This window comes from Chenopodium album, chromosome 6 (assembly GCF_948465745.1).
Source record: "Chenopodium album chromosome 6, dcCheAlbu1.1, whole genome shotgun sequence".
Classification (NCBI taxonomy): domain Eukaryota; kingdom Viridiplantae; phylum Streptophyta; class Magnoliopsida; order Caryophyllales; family Amaranthaceae; genus Chenopodium; species Chenopodium album.
The window spans coordinates 60973311-60997489 of NC_137839.1; the positions used below are offsets into that span (position 1 = coordinate 60973311).

Genomic DNA, 24179 nt, shown 5'->3' on the forward strand with positions numbered 1-24179 from the left:
TTGTATTCAAATTTGGCGGCCTTCATGTTGAAGGACAAAATTTTACAGATTTTTGAGATTTAATCAGTATATTTCAATCTTTGTTATACATTTATATGTATCGTTTCCTCACTCATTGAGTCGTTAGTGTTGACAAATGACAACTGCATCAATTAAAAAGGTAAATACTCCACTATAAGACCCTATTCAATGGTGAGACTTGAGGAAGTTTGTTTTGAAGAAAGAGAGTATATTTTGCAAAGGATGCCAATAAGTTGTCATCTAAACTTAACAGCTCTAAAAGAAAGTTGCTAAATTTAAATGCTCAACTTTGAGTTTCATTAGACAAAAAGTGTGGGCCCTTTTCAATATTATAATATGTTTTGTAATTTATTAAGTTTTAATTTTAATTTTTTTCTAAAAAAAACTTATAATATGATTTGGTGAACCATAAATTGAAAGTGACATTAGTATACTTTAGAAAGTCTCACCATTGGGAAATTAAACTTCACATGAGTTGCTAAATTGAAAAGTGGGTAGGGTATCACCATTGGAGGTAAAAAACAACTCATTTTTTATTTCAATAATCAAAGTTGAGTCTCACCATTGGAAATGGTCTAATATACGAAGTAAAATACTTGGTATACGACAACTAATATAATCTCTATTTTTTTTTCATTGATCCCCAAAGGTTCATTTGGTATCATCGTGGTTTTCTGTTTTTTAGTTTTTTGTTTTACAAAATCATAAAGTATGATACATCAATCAATCAATCAAAGCCTTAATCCCATAAGTGGGGTCGGCTAACATGAACCAAATTTGATTATTCCGTGTAGTCAGCGACATAAATCTTCCTCCTCAATCCCTTACGATCCATTGCTTTATCCTCATGCAAATCCATATACTTCATATCCTTGCTAACTCCTTCCAACCAAGTCATTTTCGGTCTCCCTCTCCCTCGTTTTACCCCCTTCATAGTTCGACTCTTCCACTCTTCAAACCAGTGCACCCTCGGGTCATATAATAAATTGGTAAAACTTATTAAAATCATGATAATTTTGAAAATTGGCAACAGAAAAGTGAAAATACCTTTTTCAAGTTACTGAAAACAAAAAAAACGATGCCAAACAAGCTCAAATGAATTTTTTGCTTTGGTTTTGTACACTATTCACATAACACAAAATGATACAAGGTACTTCTTGTGTATCTAAATAAATACATTACTTTGATTGACACAATGTCATTACACAACTTTGACTATTAGTACTTTACATAATAACATTTGGTTTTTACGGAATATATATTAGTAAATATAAATAAGTTAAAGTTACTATGTGAATAATGCAAAAGCCAAACTGTTACACTCATTATTCAGAAAACGGTCTAAACTATACATTCACCAAAAAAAAAAAAAAAAAATGTCTAGTCAAAGTGGATTAACTAAAACATGTTAATAAAAACAATACATAAAAAGTAGAACTAAAAAATCAAGTTGATCTCTAGAATTGGTTATAATAACAATAATAAATAGATAAATAATTAATCCAAATTTTATTCCTTGGAAAATTAGTTCTATATAATAATAGTACAAACTTGGCTGATAAGCACAAAATAAACTAAGTTATATGCTATAAAAATATATTAATAAAGTTACCAAAAATACTGATATAGGACATTCGTCACAAATTACATATTAATTCATTCAAATTGCCATCATATATCCTGTCACAAACAAGAAAAAAAAATGCCATCATATATGCATACTCTACCAAAATGAGTCCTAAGAGTATGCTCAAGCTACATAACTTGAGGTCATTCATATTAAATTTACCACATATGCAATTTCGCTTGCCTACAAAAACATCACAACAAATGTCCCCATACAAGGCAATAGATTAAATAATCTCTATTCTATAAGCCAACTTTTGAGAAGTTTAGCGTCCACCTAAACTTGAAATATGTATTCTTTTAAATGGTTTCCATACATGTTTTCGAAATTTTCCAAAGAATCAAATGCTAGTTTCAGGAAATGCACTTACAATGCATAAAATTTCATTCATTCGACGATTTGGCTTTGCCAACTCAAATAAGGTAAGATTGCCGTAGCTTCGCCATCAAGCACAATGAGACTGTCCTTTTTGAAGCACCTGGTGATAAACTTTACACTAGCAAACAAAATCAAACAGAGATTGAAGTCAAAAACTGAATTTCATACTTATTTAACTGGAAGATGATTCCGCATAAGTCATGGTTAAGTTACTTACAGGTAGTTCTTCTTGAAATTTATAATGCTAAATGCTTGCACCTCACCAACAATCTCATCTTCAACATACACAGGTTGTCTAAATTGCAAATTTTGCGAAACATAAACAGCACCAGGCTAGCATACAAAAATTATGGAGATCAGGCCCTAAAACCATCCAGCCACATGCAGGTTGTAAAGCAAAAATTCCAAAATTAACATCATGCAATTGTGCAAAGCATGGTAGCACTAGTGTGATGTGCGTATAAAAATGCGTTTTCTATGCAAGCTGATTTTAAAATTGCAGGCCTACTGTGAATCTGTGACTCGCCTGTTTCTTTTGGTCTGCAAGCTAACATGGAGAAGGTCATAAATTGAACAGATATTGGAGTATCTTAAGTTTGCTGAAGGGTTGTATCCCTTTATAAATCTTGCAGTTCCCCATTAATCCAGAGCTTAATGGCAATAGAATGTAAGCCTTACGTTGGAAAAGTAGTGGGTGACTGGCTGGGGTAGATAGGTTCAAGAACCCTAAAGTACCCCTGTATAGGTGGTGTTGCATTTTCAAGCATTATACACATCACATAAGACCAAAATGGAAATAAAACCCCTCCAAATAAAAAAAATATGTTAGTATTCAAATTAATTAAATACCCTAATACAGTAATATTAAAAATAGAACACCAAAAACCCCATTTGGTAAGAGCACAAACATTTAGATAGAAGGAAAGAATGAATATGACTGACTTACAAAATGAGAGGAGATAATGCGAGGAAATAAGGAAGCAACTAGCATCCCATGAACAAGTCGATCTTGAAATCCGGCAATTTGAGCACACTTAGTGTCAAAATGAAGAGGATTAATGTCTTTACTGACATTAGAATATTCAACAACATCCTCAATTGTAAATATTCTCCTCTGCTGTAATATATCTCCTACTTTCAATGTAGGCTCTACCTTAGAACAAAACATCTTGGAGGAGTGAAAGTTTGACGCAATGCGATTGTACACCATCCTCATCATTATCCCATTCATCAATAGCATCAAGTTCTGAAAAGACACAACGCAAATCCTGATAAAGTTAGGCATCTATTTCATATAAAGGAATTTTAGGTGTGCAATTACATATAGTTTCTTCATCTTTTGTCTGTTTAATTTTTTGTATATACACTGCTGTAACACCCTCTACTTCATCTTTCCAATATATTTATCATTAGATCATGGTATCAGAGTACATGTGCTAAATAATCACATCAAAGTAATCAGAATCATTCTTTCCTAGCTTGCAGAGTTCTGACTGAGGCTTAACAGCAGTTCGGAGCTGGCAGAATGAAGTGTGATTATCACACATGGAAAATAACAATCTATAAACCACTCCTACATCTTTTTGTTGATTGAGGAACTCAAATATAGAACTTCAATCACAATGGTGGTGCTAAATGCTCGAATCTTTGGGCAAGACCGCAAGAGCGCTTAAGAACAATGTGAATCTCAATTGAATTGGCCTACTTATTGTTTGAGACACTCAGATAAGGAGCTTTCCAATCACACAAAATCTTTGGTAAATAAAGAACTCTAAATAAAAATCTAAAATCCAAATCCAATTTGGGTTTCATTGAAGGCACCAAAGAGACCTCCAGCTGCCAATATTCTGAATATGATAGTTGTAGTGTACTAGTGTAGCATTTTAATCCACTGAAATCCACATTCATCCTAAAGTAGCCTATCAGGACAATGTAGAAGATATGTGGAAAAAGCTAAAGGATATGATCATAGAAGTGGACCAAAGGCCTTACAAGTTTGAAGTACAATTGATCGATCTAAGACAATAAGGTAGTCTATTACATAGCATAATTCCAATTTCCAAGTTAAAAAAAACATTTGGGCTCCTAAGGTGCAATATAAAGATCATGAAAATAAAGGAATATACGAGAATGTATAAGAGTATGGAGCCCTAAATATCTAATGTTTCTAGGAACCTTAATGATCTCTAAAGCTTTTGCTACAGTATTCCACAAAAAAATGCAATGGGAAATCACAGGAATGAAAGATGAGGTGAAGATTGACAAAGCAACCACTTTAGCTAAGGCCATTGGTAAGTGCACATTGCAAAGGCAGGCTAAAGAGGAAGAGCTAAACAGAGTTTATGTCCCTATCCCTCTCAGCTCTGTCGTGCCTGATTCTACGTGGAAGCCTCACATATGTCATATGTGTCCAAGCAATCTAACAACGCCGCAAAACACTTCATACTTAAAGTAAAAAAAAACATATCACAGCTTCAATTCTTCATCCCGTTGCAAATTTGCAACATTCAGGTTCATCACACCAACATTAGGCAAAGACAATGAGATATAATCAGGCACATTGCATTTTGGTATTAATACTTGCACATTATATTTCTCTCAACTTGGAACACATGACAAACCCTGATCGATACAGAAGATATAAATGCAAATACAATATCATTATAATCAAATAAAAGGAAAAAAAATAAAATTAAGCCAAAATAGTCAATAAAACTCTCTTAGGCATTTCAACAAACAGGTTGTATGCATTGCATTTTAGAACAATTTGCATCAAAATCTGTATAACCCCATCAGCACAAACTAATTTAATTGCAAAATTAACCCCAACTCACAACCAATCACACACAAAATCACATTAATTTTGGGATAAAAGACATCAATTTAATCAAATTACACACAAAAAATCCAAGTTAAATCCTAGTTAAAAACAAACCAAACCATGAGATATTAGTTATGGAAAAGGAAAGCAAAAACATATTACCTCAGAAGCTGCTTCAATGGAGAACTCAAATTACACTTTAATGGAGAAGAGAGGGAAAGATGCAGCGTGAAAGGGAGAGCATTCAACCGAGTTTGGAAGGGAGAAGAAAAAATGGAGTGTTGAGAATTCAACTGTAAACAGAGTAGTATTTGATCCAATGATTTGCTATCGGCTACGGTTACAAATTTACCACCCATCTTTGTATTTACATATATATACCCTCATTAATATGTACAATTATTACTCACCAAGTATAAATTTTTTATATGAAAGTGTTTGGACAATTATACCCTCTAAAATATTTAATAATGTACTTATTTGCTCTCATGCATTAATGTTAGTTGTATTGGACATTTATACCCATAAACATAGTTGTTTACAAATTTTAGTTCTGCCAACAACTAAATTTGTGATTTTAAAACAAACCGAAAGAGCTTCTAGATATAACTAGCTATGCGCGCGTTAGCTACCCTAGTATGGTGAAATAAGGAATAATTCATGGACATTTAGTGGAAAACCGTATACATTACCAAGAAGACTCACTAGCGTCGCATTACAAGGCATGTGAGTTGAGCCACAATTGGGCTTTATTATGATATATTGCCATAAATTGTACTTGTATACAACTTGAATTTTTCTTGGTGCATCCCATAGAAAACACATGGACTTACACAACTTGACTTGTACTCAATTCTAATTGCGTGAAAATACACAATTTTACATCAGAATGTATATACAGAAGCGCAATTTAGAATTAAGGCAACAAACTTAACTCGGCATTAACACATTGTCCATCAAAGTCGAATTGTGATGTAGGGAGGGAAATAATAATACTTCACACTTCATTCACTTCGTTTTTCAGTTGACAAACTTTGACTTTTATACTATTCACATACTGCACTTTGACTAGCTTTTGTGATTTACACTACGATAAAACATACTCCGTAGTCACCTGAGATCATGAGAAGTGTAACATAAATAACCTCAAACTACACAATTTTGTACATTACAATGGCAAGCTTTATTAGTATTGTGCTGATCAATCAACCTCAGCAACACCTTCTCTTATCCTTCAATTTTTTAATGTATTCCACCTTCTCGGCCTCTCATAAAACGCCATAGACGCCCCCCTAATATGCCTCTTAAATTATAATCAAATTGATAGTGTACATTTTTCAGTAAAATCTGATGTGTAACATAATGGCTGTAGTTATATACATGGTTTCATCTTTTAGTTACAGGATGTATCACAACTGAAGGTTCGGGGTGCAAACCTGCACAAAGGCTATTGCTTATCAGTCACTTTGTTAGCAGGTGAACTACTCAGGTACCTCTCAACAATGTCAAGGCCACAGAGCTCCTTGACCACAGGCATGGTGGCAGGGACAGGTAATTGGAACAAAGAAGCATAAACATGGCCACCCCAAGAAGCAAGCTGCCTCCTCGCTTCTTTGATGGCTGCTCTTGTTGCACAATGAACTGATGCTGCTAGCAGCAATGGCGGCTCTCCAGATGCTGCAAGAAAACCAAACAGAAGTAAAATGACAAGTTTTAGCGCGATCAAAGTACACAGATCACACCTTAATTAATTTATGTTCCCTTTTTAGTTCAAAAGAGCTTTATTTCTATCCTTTCCCAGAGAAATTACAAAGTACAATTTTGAGGCCTCTTATGCCCCATTCTCTTAAATCTATCCTTTCCTAGAGCTTTTATTCTATTCCTAGAGAAGTTTTTTGTTTTTACAATAACCAATGGATTGTGCAAATTGGCATAAGGTGTGGTTTTAACTAATATCTCTCGCTCTTATGGGGAAAAGGAGGTGGGGATTTCACAAAGGCACACTGTTGTATAAATACCTTTAGATGATAGAACACGCTTCTGATGATGTCCACTGTTCAAAATTTCAACATTTAGTTATTTTGGTACCGTATCAATTGTTGGGATCTTATACGTCCATGTGCTATCAGAAACCACTAAACCATCAGGATCAGTTAGGTACTCCTCTAGCATGAAAAAGCCGATACCTTGAACAAAAGCCCCTTCTATCTGTAAAAAATGCCACAGTGGATGTTTTAACTATCAACTAAAGGAAGGCGAGTCAAGTAGGATCACAACCAGTAAAGATGTAAGTCACCCCCAGCAGGGGAAAAAAAAAAAAAAAAAAAAAAAAACATTGTATCAGTGCACAAGTTTTAGGATAAATTAGTTTATACATGAATCTTACACACGAATTAAAAATGTATCAAAAGTCTTTATATCTTGAGCATATCTATAAGTAATACTACAAGGATGATAATTAAAATAAACCTATCCCAGATCAACTGCAGGATTTAAACTCTGTCCACAGTCATATATGATGTCTGACCGCAAAATAGTAGTTTCTCCCGTGAGGAGATTCACTTCTACCTGTAGAAGGAAAGTATAATCATAAGAAAAAAAATAGTCCTCGGAAAAAAGGATCAGGCAATCCTTTAGTTTATTTCCTATTACTTCTTTCCAGGCAGAATGAAGCTTGCTTGAGGAAGGGCAATTGTATGTAAAACTACTTTTGAATAAAGGGGAGACTTATACAAGGCTGTTTTTAACAAATTTTACCTCACTAACAGCAGCTCCATAGTTCAGATACTGCATGGAAGTCATATCGGGTTTGTAAAGGGTGCCAGCCGACAAATTCACTGATTGTAAGCCTGCCTGCAATTAACAAACTGTGAGGTTTGTATTCAACATCATATAAAAACTGACTTCTTTTTATGCCTGGTTGATGATTCCATGTTGCTCAATATCTGATTATTGCAAAAAACTTATTTATTACTGATTTAGAAATTAGAAGTGTTTAATTAATGTTCATCAAAGAAACTTCAATTTTATTTTGGCTGACAGTATACATCAAAGAAACAAGCAGAGAGACTAACACGTTTGTGACGGAAAAAGTAACAATACAAAAGTTGTAGTGATTGATCATTTGGCCTTTTAAGTAATAGATTTCCCTACTTGTAGTCAGCCAAACTTATAAAGAATAATTGTGCGTCTGAGGATATCATTGGGGATCTTAAACAAGTACTTACCTGAAAAATAAGTGTCTCCCAGTTAATCGACCCCATTTTTTCCTGCAGACTCTCCTTGAGAGGGGTTAATCTACCAGGGGTTGATCTTTGAGAAACACTGTGCACAATGGGTAACCTGGAAATTCCCTTTTTACGCCAAATATTAGTGCTGTTAAACTGTTTTACCATCTCATTTCTATGGTTAAAGCTTGACGATGAAGCTATCTTATCCCAGATTGTGGGTAAAGTATATTCACCCGGCTCTCCAGCAGCCCCCTGACGGAACAAAGTTAAGCTATCAAAGGTGTGGAAGTTTTGGTCTCTAACAACATCAACATCTATCGAAAGGGTAGAAGCTACATGTTCAATCACGGCTTCAGCAATAAATGCTCCTTGTAACTCACCAGGAGCTCGCATTGACGATTTACTTGTATGATTTGTCTTGCATAATTTAATATCGAGTGATAAAGCACCCCAATCATATTTGTTAAGTCCATTCACTATGTTTTCGGGCATTTCTGGGCTAATATCTTTTGATATACCAGCATTGACCAAAATCTCAAGATGTAAAGCTGTGATCTTCCCATCCAATTTGAATCCCACATTATAAGTGATTTTCATAGGATGTCTTCCTCCGGCCATTATCATATCAGTCTTGCGATTGAGATACATCCTCACAGGACGACGAAGCTTGTATGCTGCTAATGCACAAGCTGATGCAACCTATAAGATATTCAATAATGTGATATAAATTAAAAAAATATATGGAGGTGGAAAACTGGAAGTAAAATGCAGATATTTTCTTAAGTGAAAGGACAGGCTTTTTTCTAAGATCTGAGCCTTTCAGCATTTGATATAGCTACTGATAATCCAAGATATCATAATTGGGTATCTTATGAATTTTTCTGATTTTCAATTAGTAGTATATATTATCTATGTGCAGTCATGCACTGAGCAAGTCTAGGTTAGTATTTTTGATCCCCTAATTGGCCATTAAATATTTTTCAAAAATATCCCCTACATCCATTGGCAGATCTATGAAGGGGCCTGGGTGGCACCGGCCCCCCAAATTTTTATTTTATTTTTTTATTCATTTAATTAAATGTGTAAATTTATAGGTTAAATACAATTTTAATGCAATAAATAACATCAAATTAGCTTTGTCATAGTGGTAATGCATTTAGTTTGGACTAAAAGTCTTAGGTTCGAGCCCTTATACAAGCATTTTGAAACTCCAAGACAACTTGCCAAGGCAGTTTGAGTCTCCATATAGACAGAGTACTGTGATGGGAGTCTAATCTACACATATCAGCAAAGTCAAGTCATAAAAATTGGATCTGCTGAAGTCAGTATACCATTGTTCTCATTCAGACAACATATAATCATTCCCCTAATTTGTTTGGGCTCCTACATTCTTCCCACCATGTGGGATATCTTTATAAGAAACAACGGCGACAACTCCATCTGGAAATGATTCAGACTCATATCTCACACAATTGACCCTTGCCAATGGCTTTGTGCTATACACAAATGCTCCATAAAGACAGTCTTTTGGAGAAGGAATATCATCAACATATGTTGCCTCGCCAGCAAAAAGTAACTCAAAACGTTAAAGAGTATAGCAAAATGCTGTTGGAATATATATATATATATATATATATATATATATATATATATATATATATATATATATATATATATATATATATATATATATATATATATATATTATTTAATTAAAAAAAAGGGCAACACTTGATGGCTTTAGTAACATAGCATTGTGATTATCATTCAAAAAAGTGATAGAGAGAACATGCTTATTGAAGCTGAGCAACATGGTTAATTCAAGACTATCCTTATTTTACTGCATGTCCTTCATTTTGAATTGACTCATAAATTTAATCAATGAAATCAATACATCCACAGAACTCTCTATACGAATCCTGCAAACTAGATAAAGCATCAAGAAGGACAAGAACCAAGAGAAAAATAACATAATGTGGATCTCTTTGTACATGAAAGCAAATCGTAAACTAAACTTTAAAGCAGCTAGTACACTAATGGAAAACAAACCAGATGCCTGAAGAGCAGCTCCAACTTTGCCAATGGGCTTCCCGACAGGGTGATACTCCAGGCTAGGTACAATTACCTGCTTTGCAGGTAATAGCAGAGGTTGCTTACTGTACTGGTTCACACCACAGTTTGTTGTAGACTGAGAACCAATGTTTTGATCCAAGCCTAAACTTGAAAATCCAATTTTAGCTTCAACCAAACTATGCAGAAACTCGAAAACAAACGCCTCAGCTAAGCTTATCCTGTAGGAAGGATGTGAAATGCCATCTTCAGGCACTACAGTAGCCCGAATTAAATTCATTGTTTTGCGGAGAGCTTCATGGTTAATATCTCTGCCAGCTAAAAACTCTTCAGCTTTTCTAACCCGCACTGCATGGCTAGTCCCATAAGCACCAAAAGCCAAGTGAATCTTGTTCACCATGAAGCCATCAGAAGATTTGTTGGGAGAAAATTCAGCAAGGAAAGCAGCATTCAGATATGCTAATGCACTTCCCAGAGGGCAAGGTGCTGCTCTATAGGTATCAAACAAAACTTTACAATTTGATTTTAAGGAAGATTCCCAAATCGGAATCTTGACACTCACGATTATACTTTTTGAATCTAAAGGCGGCCTTACCAAGAATTCCTCCAAATTTATGGTCTCCCTTTTTGAGCTTCTTATCATCTCTACACTAGAATCTACAGCTAGGAGAACAGTAGCAATGTCAGAAGGAAATCCAAACCTCTGCGCCATAACTAAATTTCCACCTATACTTGCTGAGTTTCTGATTGTCCCAGAAGCAATTTTCTCAAAATGGGCAGCAATTTTCTTAAGCATAGCTATACTGCCCCCACTCAGTCTATCTTTACCACCTTCTTCCAGTGTAACAATAGCCTTAGAGATCGACACAGCTGCCCCAATTTGGATGCTTTCAGAATCTCTTGTAATCATGGAGAGCTCAGGAATGTACCTTAAGTCTATGTATGTGTCATAGCCTTCAAGTTCTTTATAATAGCCTGTACCTGTATTACTAACAACTAATTTGACACGATTTAAGTAGTTCGTCTCACTCAATTCCAGCTTATTTTGGAGTTCCTCAATGCTTAAGGGGGTATACCAAGAATATTTTCCCGAATCCAATTGCATTCTAAGCTTTATTTCACTCTTCAAAAAATCAGGAAATGTTGATATCTGACAACTGCTATCATAAACAGGCAACCTGCTAACCTTAAGTTCCTTGTCCTCCTCCTTTTGCCAAAAAGTGTTGAATCCTAGATCTTCAATATCCACATCTGCAGCAAAGCTTTTGCAAGCATCAGCAATAGGTCGATAACCAGTACACCTACAGAGGTTTCCAGAAATGGCTTTCTCTGCCTCAATACCCTTAAGCTTTGAAAACCCAGGTGAGGATTCTTCCCTGTCACTCTTCTCAGCATTGACAAGAGCTGAGAAAAGAGAAACACACATTCCAGGCGTACAGAAGCCACACTGAGAGGCATGGAATCCAGCAAATCTTTGGTGTATTGAATGAAATCCTTCCTTTTGACTTCCAAGGCCTTCAGTTGTGGTAATGGAACAACCATGTATACTGCAAAGCAGTGTAAGGCATGAATTAACTGTATAATCCTCCACCTTATCATGTACAGGATCATATTTGGACAGCAGAACAACACAAGCCCCACAACCACCTGCAGTTATTGACATTTAACAATCATGTCACAAACAAATTTTAACACCAATATATCATCGTAACCTAAGCTAATGACAACACAACTTTTCACAAAGATTCAAAAGATGCACTAAAAACAACTTACACAACCAAATTCTAGAATTGGTAAAAATGAGCACCACCTTTATACATTTATAATCTGTTTAAAAATCCATTTGACGATTGCTTCAAATCAGTTGCCAGCAATCCATTCCTTCTACACATATGCAAATCATTGCTTTTCCTTCCATCCCACTAGATTGCTCGGATTGACCCGAAAAATGGTCAAATTGGGAAATTCCAGTGGGACGGAGGTTGTATCTTTTCGATCGAAATTATGTTCTTTTAGAACACCAAGTGAAGTCATATATAACGAAATTGATACAAAAATTATTTCTCAATTACATGAAGCAGAATTTCTATATAATGAAAATGATACAAAAATTCATTCTCAATTACGTGAAAATGATACAAAAATTTTCGATCGTTGACGGAGTGAACATAACTAAAATTTTCAACTATGCCTTATGCTTGTGACCTTTTCGAAATTCGGGCATATGAACTCTATTATCTTTATCTTTGATCGGACTCAAATTTTTAACGGTATTCAGATAATTCCATTACCTCAAGGTGAAATATATGCATTTATGGTCATTTTCAATATAGCTGTCCATCCATTGTTTGTTGGTCACGTTTATTTGTTTGTGCACGTCATTTTATTTGTAATTAACGTAGAAGAATTTAGGATTATTTTATACATGCATTTGTTTGACCATTGTATTTTAAGATTATTAAAATTTAATAATAATAACAATAACATGTTATTATTAAAATTAAAATTAAAAAAATAAAATAAATAAAATTACTAAAGATAAAAATTTCAAGGGTTTTTCTAAGTTATGCCCCTCAAGTTATTGAATTTCTAAGCTGTACCCATGCTTTTTCAAAGTTATAAGTTGTGCCCTCCACCTTACGATATTTAATCAACAGTACCCTTTGATAGCCATTTCCGTTAACGAAAGTTAAGTTATTTTATAAACAATGGTGTCGTGGCGTTATTAATTTGACACGTGCCCCGTTCTAATTGGTTTAACACTTTAAAAAATCAGAAAATAAAATAATAAAAAAAAGGTTATTGTTAACGTCAAAGGTTATTGTTAATAAAAATTAGTTAGGTTGAGGGCATAGCTTAGACGTTTGGAAAAACATGGATACAACTTAGAAACCGAAGAAGTTTGGGGGTATAAATTAGTTAGGTTGAGGGCATAGCTTAGACGTTTGGAAAAGCATGGATACAACTTAGAAACCGAAGAAGTTTGGGGGTATAACTCAGAAAAAACCCAAATTTTAAAAAGTAAGTACAGACCATATTAATATATATAAGTTCAGATTAGATCATATTAGAATAAATAAATTTAGATCATATGAGATTAAAAAAAACAATAATAAGTTCATATCATCCGTCAAAATAAGGACTAAACAAGGACTAAGTTAGATAAAATTGTGACAGAAACAAAAACAGAAAACTTTAACTCATTTTCTTTCTAGATTAGAATTCATTTCACTTAATATCATACAAAAAATTTATTAATATATCATATGTAATTTCAACATAAGTGCTGCAAACAGCTAAAAAAACACATAAAATTTAGAGAAAGATAAATGCTAACAACAATAACATACTTAATCACACATAACCCTTATCGTGATCAAACCACATTTGATTCCTACATAAACCCAATAAAAATTTCATAACATACAAGCCTCAAATTCCATGCAAATAGTACCTACCATAGTAACATAAATGCTATGCAATAGTATTCACACCCAATATTGATCAATCTCACACACATGAATAGCAAACCCATTGACTGAATCCGTGAGGTTAGCATATAGATAAAATTAAAAGGACATAAAAGAGAATAAGTAAAGCTAACCTTCTCCACACCCAAGCTTAACACTTTTAAAACGAGTTTGAGTTCTCAGAAACTCTAGCAAAGTAGTAGATGGATGAACACTAGTGGGTATCTCAAATCTTTCACCATTAACAGCAAACAACAAATTCCCTCTTTCAATTTTCTTCTCCATTGTTTTTATTTTTTTTTCCTTTTTTAAATTTGTGCAGCAAATTAAGTTGCGAATTGAGATGTCACTCACTCTATCAAGTATACCTGCTCCCTACTACAAGTACTTAATAAATGACAATTTTTGGCTTACGACCTTACGTACCAAGATCTACAAACATTAATACAAAATTAGAAAAAAAAGTACATTACACTAACCCACCATTTTAATTATGTCATAATCATTGAAATTTATGCAAAGCATTTAAAAGGATGTTATTATTTGAACATCTAAAAAAGGAAACAATTGTGAGGACAAAGATTAATCAATGTTAAGTAATCGTGTAACACTAACAATCAAGAATAATTGACAAAACTATAGCTATGTTCAAACTCATTCACATTTTTGCTCTGAATTAAACTTATTTACGGATTTGCCGTCCACCTAGATTTGGATACAATTATCCCGCTTTTTAAATAATTTGCAGAGTTAAATCCTCGCAAAAGCCCTGCTGTAATCACTATGCCAAATCAATAAAACCTGTGATAATTCTACACCAAACAACATGTGATAATTCAACACCAAAGTTGTGATGATTTTATAGTCATAAAATTAAACAAACCAATTTGTATACAAGTATGAAGTATCTAACACACAGTCTGACAGCACAATTGCAATAAATTTCAAGTTAAATTCAACTTCTCAATTGAATATAACTAGACTAATTTACAGTTTCAACTAACAAGTTAATTAATTATATTAGCATACATTAAAATTTAGAAAATAAAAAACATAATTAGAGTTTAACACCTTAAGTCGGATTAAATTGCAAGACATGGGTTGAACGGTAGTCGGAAGGACTTCGATGGGTAAAACACGACGGCGACCAACAGCTGCAGCGGCCGGCGGATTTTAACAGTCGCTCGCTGGTCCGTTGCTTTTTTCTTTGTGTATGTTTTTATAGAGAAGCAGTAAAAAGGATAAAAGTATTTTGGCATCATTTTTTTTGTTTTCACTTTGCTAATCTACCCTTATTTTACAATTTTAACACTCCCTCCATCTCTTAATATAAGACCCTCTTCAATGATAGACACAAGTGAGTATTTTTAAAAGACAGAGTATTTTTGGTAATGTATACCAATAAGTTGGTATTTAAACTTAGGGTATATCCTCATTGACTGAACTCAGTTAAACTGAACTAAAATGAATATTTTATAAGAGAAGGAAATTAGGAGCTGAGCTGAGCTGAACTGAACTGAATTGAACTGAACTGAATTTCAACGTAAGAAAACATGGCCTTAGCAACTCTCCAAAAGAAAGCTGCTAAGTTTAAAAACTCAATTTTGAGTCTCATTTGACAAAAAGTGTGAACCCGTTTATCAATATTCTAATATATTTTGTAATTTATTTAAGTTTTACCTTTTTTTAATTTTATTAATCTTATAATATTTGATATTAAAAAAGAAATGGATTTGGTGGGCCATAAATTGAAAGTGATATTTGTATGCTTTTATAGAGTCTCACCATTGGGAATATTGAGAAGTGTGTATGGTATCACCATTGGAGGTAAAAAAACAACTCATTTTGTATTTTAAGAGGAACATGAAATGGAGGAAAGTTATGCATTTGTAAAGGCATAACATTGATTAAAATATTTTAAAAATACATGCTAGAGAGAGATAGGAAGAGAGAGACTTATAGGTGGGCCCCACCTATTTTTTGGTCGGATTGTATCACGTGATGGGGGACCACATGCTGATTGTTCCACTGAAAGTTTATATTGTACCATTGAATCCTCAGTGGTACTATTTACGCATAAATTTAGTACAACTGAATGCATATATAATACGATTATGTGCATATATAGTATCACTGTATATTCAGTGGTACCATTTAATCATCCAATGATACCAGAATATTTCTTCGTTTGTACATATGCATAATTACATGAATACCCCTTGTTATGCATTTCTAAATGTCTAACATTCCACCCTTTAAAATTCCTCGTATTATAATACTAAAACTTGAGTCTCACCATTAGAATTGGTCTAAAGCGCCATTTTATTTTTGGGTAAACCAAAATACAAAGCCTCATTCTATTTAAAGGTTGCATTTTTAACATTTTATGAGTTGTCATTTTTTTTTTCATTTACTCCGTATTTTTTTTGTACTTTTAATATCAATTTCTAACATTTTGTCTCTATCTCTTCAATTATTCCCAACTACTTTTTCTTTCTATCTATCTCTCTCTAACCCCACATGCACATATGTATTTTTAATCATTGGTTTTAAAGAATTTATTACTTTCTTAATTCCCGCGCAAAAACCAAAAGAGGCTTTGTATTATGGAACGGGGGAGTATTGCATAGTACATACTAAAAAAGACTTTACTTTTCCATATGCTATTTTATTTTTTGTACTATTTTAATAGTTTTCTTATACTCATTACTACTCGTATTTTCTTTCTTCTCTCTCCGCCCTCTACTATATTCACCCCACATGTATAATATTGATTTTTTCAATAGAAATGTACTTTCAATCATTGCAATATTTCAATATACTTTTACTAGGGAGTAACTATTATTAAAACAAAACGTTGTTGATGTCATCAATTTCTTAAAGTGCTTACGTGTAAAATTCTCATTAAATATTTTCCCTCCAAATTTTACATATGATGTCATCATTTTTTTATTTTTTTAAATTTTTTTGCCTTTCTAGCTAGACACTAGAATCAAGTAGGTATGAAACTTGAATTTGACATTAATATTGTATACTTCATACTACTTTTGGATATTCATAATACAGCAATATTAAACAAACATAGATATTGATAGCTAATTATACATTTTTTTATATAACTAGTAAATACACATTTTTTTTAATAGTAAATACACATTTATTCAGCTTTCACTCTAAACGTATAAGCTTAATGAATTATACAACATTAAATATATATTTAATCTAACCATTTTTTTTAGTTAGTATATCTTTAATAACATAGTAAATATTACAATATGATGCAGCATTAAATAATAACAATTTTTTTCCCTCAAAAAAAAAAATAGTAAACTTTTTTTAAATAAAAAAGGACTATGTACATATTTTTTTTTTTAATATTTATATAACAATTTTTTTTAAAAAAAAAATAACAAGCCAAATCATTTTAGAAAGTTATCAACAGCAAAAGATAAAAAGAAATGTGGAAAAATTACTAATCAACCACCGTGCAATGTGCGGGTACTAATCTAGTTTTGTATAACTAAAAATCAAAAACAGGAAAAAGTGTTTTTACTTGTTTGTTACTCCCTCCGTTTCTCCATGCACAGAGTTTTAAGAGAAAATGGAAAAAGTAATAAATATAGAGGTAGTAGGGTTAATGGAATGTAAATTGGAGGAGAGGGAATCTAAAAGTAATAAAAATGGATCTCACTATATGAGAGAAATGAATAAATATCACTCGGTATAAAAGATTTCTAAATAAGGAAATGGAGCAAGTATTTAAAAACGGCCGCAAAAGAAAAGTAGGGCAAATATTTAAAAACAGAGGGAGTATCAATTGTTAAAATTATTATGATTTAAATAAGTTTAACCATTTTTTGATTCATTATACTCCCGACGTCTCCATATAATTTTCACATTTGACTTTTCACGGTTTCCATTACGTGTTTTAAATGTCTATATCTTTATTTCCATACAAGTAAAAATTATTAAAGACTTAATATTAATAAAATGGCAAAAGCTAACGGACGCCTGGGGGCGTTGGATAAGATGACTAAAAATCGAAAGATAAAATTATAATGAAAATTAATTACACTGATTGACACGTGATTTTATCATGCATTCTCCTAAATTAATATCTTTATGGCATGTTCACATTTACTAAACTGAGCTTAACTAAATTGAACTGAACTGGTTGGAGCTGAACTGAATTAAACAGAACTAAAATGAATATTTTATGAGAGAAGGAAATTAGGAACTGAAGTGAACTAAACTAAATTGAATGGAGCTGAACTGAACTGAACTGAAATTAAGCTAAAGTAAACTTGCCCTTAGGTAATATCTTAAATGTTAATCTAACGTTCCAGAGGCGTTCGTTAGCAAGATCCTAACAAAATTTACAACATAAAGAAACTAACAATTACTCATATGATTATATAATCTCTTATAGATTAACGGGAATTTATGATTAAAGTTCGACCCAAATATTATAAATGGGAAAACATTTGGAGACGAAGGGAGTGTGACTTTTAATAATACCAATTTTTGATTCATTATCATAAGATTTTCAAAAACCAAAAACAAATTTGCAACGATACCAAATGAACAGGATAACCACTTTTTTAAAAAATCAAAAGATTACACTCCTAGTATAATTATTTTAGCCGTCACGAGCATTGATTAGTCAATTTGAAAGTATTTTGTTTGTTTTCAATGATAAAACGTATGGATGTCAAATAGTTAATTAGATACTACCTCCGATTTTTTTTAGTTGCAACTTTGGAATATTATATATCTCTCAAATAATACCCTAAAGTTGCAACTTAAAAAAATCGGAGGTAGTAGAATATTTTAGAAGAAAGAGGTAGGCTTATTTATTAAAAAGATTAAGAGGATTCAAATACAATAACATTGGAGAGCCAACAACGGCAACTAGGAGTCTTTTTAAGCCAAAACCTCGTCACAAAGAGAAGCAATTGCCTATATAGTCAGAATTATTAAAGTTAGGCCCTGTTCTTTTCACCTTAAAAAAATAATATTAATTAAAAATAAGTTCAGTTCAGTAAAAATAAGTTCAGTTCAGTAAAATTAATTTCAGTTCAGTAAAAATAATTTCAGTTCAGTAAAAATAAGTTCAGTTCAGTAAAATTCAGTTTTCTTAAAGAAAAATTATAATAGAAAATCAGTACAAATAATTTCAGTTCAGTAAAAATAATTTAATTTCAGTAAAAATAATTTCAGTTCAGTAAAATTAAGTTAAGTTCAGTAAATATAATTTCAGTTCAGCAAAATTAAGGTGAATCAAACAGGGCCTTAGTATTTAAGATTTTTATTGATTACGTACTAAAGAATACGAAGTATATGATTATAAATATCATAAGAAAAACTTAGCACCTAATTGTATTTCCGTATTTAAAACAAAAATGGTAGATTTGCAACTTGTAAAATTGTACTAATACTCAAAATTATGATATGTGGGAACAACCAACTTTTCCTAATTTGTTGCTTCTCTGTATGCAATAGGCTCCTTAATCTGCATGACATTGTCAAGATCAGTGAATGTCAGGCGTCATAAATATATGTCTATTAGAAAAAATTGTATAGAATAAAAATATTTGCCGTCTTTAAAAATAAAGCAATCTTTTAATTATACCGGAATAAAATGATCTTTGACATAAATATACTCAAAATAAATTAAAAAATTAATAATTGTTTAAAAGGTTTAAACCAAACACGTGTCTCATTGTAATTGGTTAGAATTTTTTTTTATATATTTTCTTTTTTTTAAAAAAAAAATAATTTTATAAAAAACAAACCTCTTTCATGTTTTTAAAAAAAAAAAAAAAAAACCTCTTTCTATCTCCTCCCCTCCCTTCCCTTCCCCGACAACCACTGAAAACCCCTCCCCAGTCCCCACCACCATCTCCGCTCCATTCCCTTCCCTTCCCTTCCCCTCCACCCGCGGTCCATTATCCTTGACCACCCATACACCCCAACACCCACCCCACAACCAACGTTCAACCATTCCACCCCTCCTACAACCACTCCAAAATCATCCCAGGAAAGAGGTGGTTTGCATGGGGTTCAAAGTAGGGAGATGGTCGCGTCGACCGGGGGCTAGAATTGGGGGGTTTCTAAGGAGAGCGATTGTGGTCGGCGAGGGGCTGGGTTCATAAGGGGTCAAGGTGGTGGTCAGTAAGGGGCTAGCTTCATGAGGGAGTTAACATGGTGGTCAACTTCTTTGGAGGAGTGTTGTGACGACGATGGCCAGTGGTATGGGATTTTCGTTGCTGGTGGAAGTGAGGTTAGGGGGATGAGCCGATGAGGTGGTGATGACAGGACTGTTGAAGGGGTGGCGGGTTGTTCACGGGGTGTGGGACTGTTTCGAGTCTTTTTTTTTTATAAAAAATTAAATTAATTTTTTAAAAAGAAAATTAATTTTAATTATTTTTTTAAAAAGAAAATTAAATTAATTTTTTAAAAAGAAAATTATACGAAGAATATAAAAAAATAACCTACCTATTATAATACAACACCTGTCCAGTTAATTTATGAAACATGTTATCATATACCAACTAGTCACATTGTATCTATAGAAGATGCAGGTTATTAACTGGTCACGTTCTAACTATTGAATTTGGGAGTTCATCATCCTAGAACAATTCATTCTTATGTCCTTTTAGAGAGGCATAAGGACGGGTGAGGAGAATCAATCCCAAAATTCCTTGAAATCGGGAGAGAATCTCTAATTATCCTAGCCATCCCTAACTAGCAAGGAGACTTCTTGTATGCTATGTGTACAAGTGTATATATTGCTTATCCTAATAAATGAGAAACCCAGCCAAAAACCTAATCTTGTCAGAAAATAGATTTCTTCATTTGCATGAGTTTCTGCATCACTACATGGTTTAAAGTCTAATGTCCCAATCCTTTGAGGTGGGCTCCTATAATCTCCTAACACAATTAAAGAGTATGTAATACAAACAATTTTTACATTACAAATAACAAGTTGGCCTACATTCACGTGGTGTCGGTTACATTTTCAACTGTTAGATTCAGCAACTCTGTGGACAAATAGAATTAGTATTTAATTGTAAAACATACTTAAAACATACGGAGTAAGTAACTTAAGTAAGCTAACTAGCTAAGTGCACTTTATTATGTACTGCATTAAACTTAATTAATTGCACAACTCAGTTGCAATCCATATGTATTTTTACTAAATGCGGAGCAGTCAATGTACCACTTCCTCCCCGGGAAATGATACACATACATTGAATGTATGTGGTCCCAACATACATTACCAATTAAAAATTGACAACACATCATTAGCTAAAAAAATTAGAGGGAAAAGTTTTTAGTTTTTGGCGCCATTTACCATAAAAAGGCGGGACAAATTTCATTGGCGTCAAATACTCTTTGTTGTTACTAAAAAAATATTTTAGGTTACTAAAATATACAATTTTGTTACTGAGAAAATGGCATCCTAGTCAACGTCATTAATGAAGAGAGAGGTTTATTATAAGAATCGAATAATACTTCATTTAACGGTATTTAACAAACTACAAATCAAAAAATTATTATAAAAAACCAATGGAATTATATTTTAAAGATCTTTTTATAGACATCCATATCGATATATTTTCAAAAAATTTATAAAGTTGGACATTTTTAACCTTACTATGTTTGTTAACTTTTTTAAAGAAGTGTTAGTAATTTGTCATTATTGTTACTACAAAAATTTTAAACATACCAAAAAAGTACATATTATATTTTTATTACGTATAAGGAACTATATAAAATTAAATAGGTGTTAGCTACAATTATACAATTATCAAGTACGTGTTGTACGGATTAATTCATACATTGGAGTGTTTTATTCATTTCTTGAAGGTTTTTAATCAAATAATTGGAAGTTAACATGAAATTACAAAAGCTAAGGTTACACACCAATTTTTATCGCTTATTGCTAAATACTCCCGTGTGTTTATAACTTATCTTTTTTATTTGCAAAGTTTTATAGTAGTATTATTTTAGTAACAACGTCATTTTTTTTAGTAACAAACCACATGTTTTAATACCTATTGGTTATAATCAATAAGGGAAGAACCCATTATTCATGCTATTTATTAAAAAACATACAAACATATCATATTGTACAAATTATAGTATTTAATTAATGACATTTATGGATTATTTTATGTTTAAAACTATTTGATTTTTCATAGTGTTGTTACTAAAAAAAATGGTTTATATATTTTTTTTAAAAAAACCTATAACACATACACGACTACAAATTAAGATACTAAATAAAAGGGAAAAAATTATTTAATAATGTGATAATATATGTCCCTTACTTGATTCAATTCACTTATTATTCAACTTCATATCTTATGAATAGTGTGAGAACATTTAAATTCTAAAAATGTTAGTTTACCTATAATTAAGCTCCTCTTGATATGATGTTAATTGCATCTAAACTTTTCCCTTGTGTGATTTAATGACTAAACTCTTATTAATAGATGAGAGTATATCATCTAACATGTTTATTTACGTATTTACCGTTAATTGCACTTTATAAGGGTAATTTAGATAATTTATCTACCAAAAGCATACCAAATATAGTATGGGTCAAGTAGTGTGACATTTCCATTTTAGAAATGTTAGTCAAGTAAATAGAAACATAGGAAGTATAAGATATGCCATATATGAATAAGGACTATATATATACAAATGAAGACTTTTTAGTTAAATCTTTTATATAGAATGAAATACAAGCCACCCATTATCTTTTCAAATGAACTTATCATATTGTGATGCTAGTAATAAGGATTTGAAAAGAAATATTACATTTATTACATTTTATACTCTGTAATATAGAAAGTTCCTTTGACAAGTAAACAGTTTTTAAGGGTTGAAGGTGATTGTCCAACAAAATTTATAGTGTTTATTTAATTTCATTTTTTGCTCATGTATGACATCTTACAATAAATAATTATTTCAATTGACAAAAACTTGTCATTGCTAAGTAATCCATATTGTTTACAACTAATTTCATGAATTAACATCCCCTATTACTAGAAAAACAAGTTATATATTCTACATTTTTCCTCTAACATATATAGGGTTACTAATTAACGTACTAACCTATTGAACAAATTAAGAAAAATAATTATTTACTTGATTACCTTTACTTTTTCACCATGATTTCTTATTACTTTTCATTGATGGTGTCACATTATCTAATTCTCAAAAGACTTGATAGGTGGACCTTTTTCCTCAAAACATGAATTTATTTTAAACAAATACAATTATATAAGGTCAACACCACTCTAATATTATAAATTCCTTTTTTGTAACCTTTGGAAGTTATAATTACCCAAAAAAAAAAAAAAAAAAAATTACACAAGATCGCTATAAAGTTAACAATAAAAAAAATCCTAAAGGGAAAAATTACGCGCTTTTAAGAAATTATGTAACTCGGAAACAATATGTGCTTACCAAATGTAGTTTCCTGTGTTACTAAAAATTACATTATGAATGGTTATGTCCTTTTCAGATATATGCTTACCAAATATACTTTCTCGTGTTACTAAAGATATTATAAACAATATTGTTCGAATATTTGGGGGGGTTTTTGCCATTGTCGACGACCTTGTCGACCATAGACCATTTTCAACCATTATTGTTGTCAACCTTCAAATCTCCAATTTATTTATTAATCAATATGGTTTCGGTTACTTGTGTCATTGTGTGCCTTTAACAATTATTGAATTCCAAACAAAAATTCAAATCCATTTGAAATTGATAGAAAGCGAAGACCCATTTCACTACTTCAATTGAAAGTGAGTATATTTTGCAAACATAACCATTTCATAATTGGGGAGGATTAATAACTCAATTGAACCACAAAATATATAACACAATATATTCTGCAAATAATATATAAACTTTTACATTGTTAATTGGAATATATCCTTTTTTTTTTTAATAGGGAAATCGATTAGTGCATTCATACTTCTTTGCCAATCTAACCCCAAATATATAGGACCTCTCCCTTTGCATTTCTAGCCCCCGTAACAAGACCCACCCAGCTTCCTTCATTTACAAATGCATCACAATTTACTTTTATTGCATCTCCTACAGGTGGCTGCCAAGTTTTAGAGCTTTTGCCTCTCTGCACACAACGACCTCCTTTCTCTGTATATCGCGCGTGGTTTGTCACAAGACGCTGCATTCTATTAAGAACCAAGCTGCCACCCTAGCTAACAACCCACCGCCGCCCCTTCAGCGCAACCGCCGCAAACCCCACCCCCATCACTGCTAAAGAATCCAACGCATTCACCTTCTCATTTGATGACAATGTTTTTTCATCTTACATGTTTGCCAAAGTCTGTTAACTGAGTTGCAAAAATGATTTTTTTTATTTAATTTTTTTTTTAAAAAAATATTAAATTCATTACATTGAAAATGACAACTTATTTGAAATTCAAACCTTAGCCTAATTTGAAATTTCATTCAAATTTAAATGAAATATTAAAAGTAGTGGATTTTGGGCCCCATCAAAACAACTAATAAAATGC

The 24179-nt window shown here is 32.3% G+C and overlaps 1 protein-coding gene and 1 pseudogene across 5 annotated transcripts; both read right to left on the reverse strand.

The window, feature by feature from the left end:
* Positions 1–558: 558 nt before the first annotated feature.
* On the reverse strand, positions 559–5195 carry LOC145634965 (3-hydroxyacyl-[acyl-carrier-protein] dehydratase, mitochondrial-like). Of its 4 annotated transcripts, none has more exons than XM_081686285.1 (5): positions 5010–5195; positions 2973–3272; positions 2244–2359; positions 2019–2144; positions 559–972 (listed from the first exon to the last, which is right to left on the reverse strand). In XM_081686285.1, the coding sequence occupies exons 2-4, from the start codon at positions 3264–3266 to the stop codon at positions 2036–2038; spliced, it is 519 nt and encodes a 172-aa protein (XP_081542411.1). In that variant the 5' UTR covers positions 3267–3272; positions 5010–5195; the 3' UTR covers positions 559–972; positions 2019–2035. The 4 variants fall into 4 exon arrangements, with proteins under 4 accessions (XP_081542411.1, XP_081542409.1, XP_081542410.1 ...); XM_081686283.1 differs by having other exon boundaries at positions 559–989; XM_081686284.1 differs by lacking the exon at positions 559–972 and adding an exon at positions 1508–1701.
* Positions 5196–5787: 592 nt separating this feature from the next.
* On the reverse strand, positions 5788–14865 carry LOC145637019 (indole-3-acetaldehyde oxidase-like; annotated as a pseudogene). The gene is made up of 9 exons (XR_014114152.1): positions 13752–14865; positions 9918–11794; positions 9465–9635; positions 9302–9352; positions 8075–8776; positions 7605–7700; positions 7317–7415; positions 6866–7055; positions 5788–6524 (listed from the first exon to the last, which is right to left on the reverse strand). The product of XR_014114152.1 is annotated as an indole-3-acetaldehyde oxidase-like (transcript).
* Between the last annotated feature and the right edge of the window lie 9314 nt (positions 14866–24179).

Coding starts and splice junctions, on each gene's coding strand:
- LOC145634965 (XM_081686285.1), bottom strand. CDS start 3,266: ATGCTATTGATGAATGGGATAATGATGAGGATGGTGTACAATCGCATT. Junction 2,360..2,972: donor GCATTATCTCCTCTCATTTT/GTAAGTCAGTCA, acceptor TTTGTATGCTAG/CCTGGTGCTGTTTATGTTTC. Junction 2,145..2,243: donor AATTTCAAGAAGAACTACCT/GTAAGTAACTTA, acceptor TTTGTTTGCTAG/TGTAAAGTTTATCACCAGGT.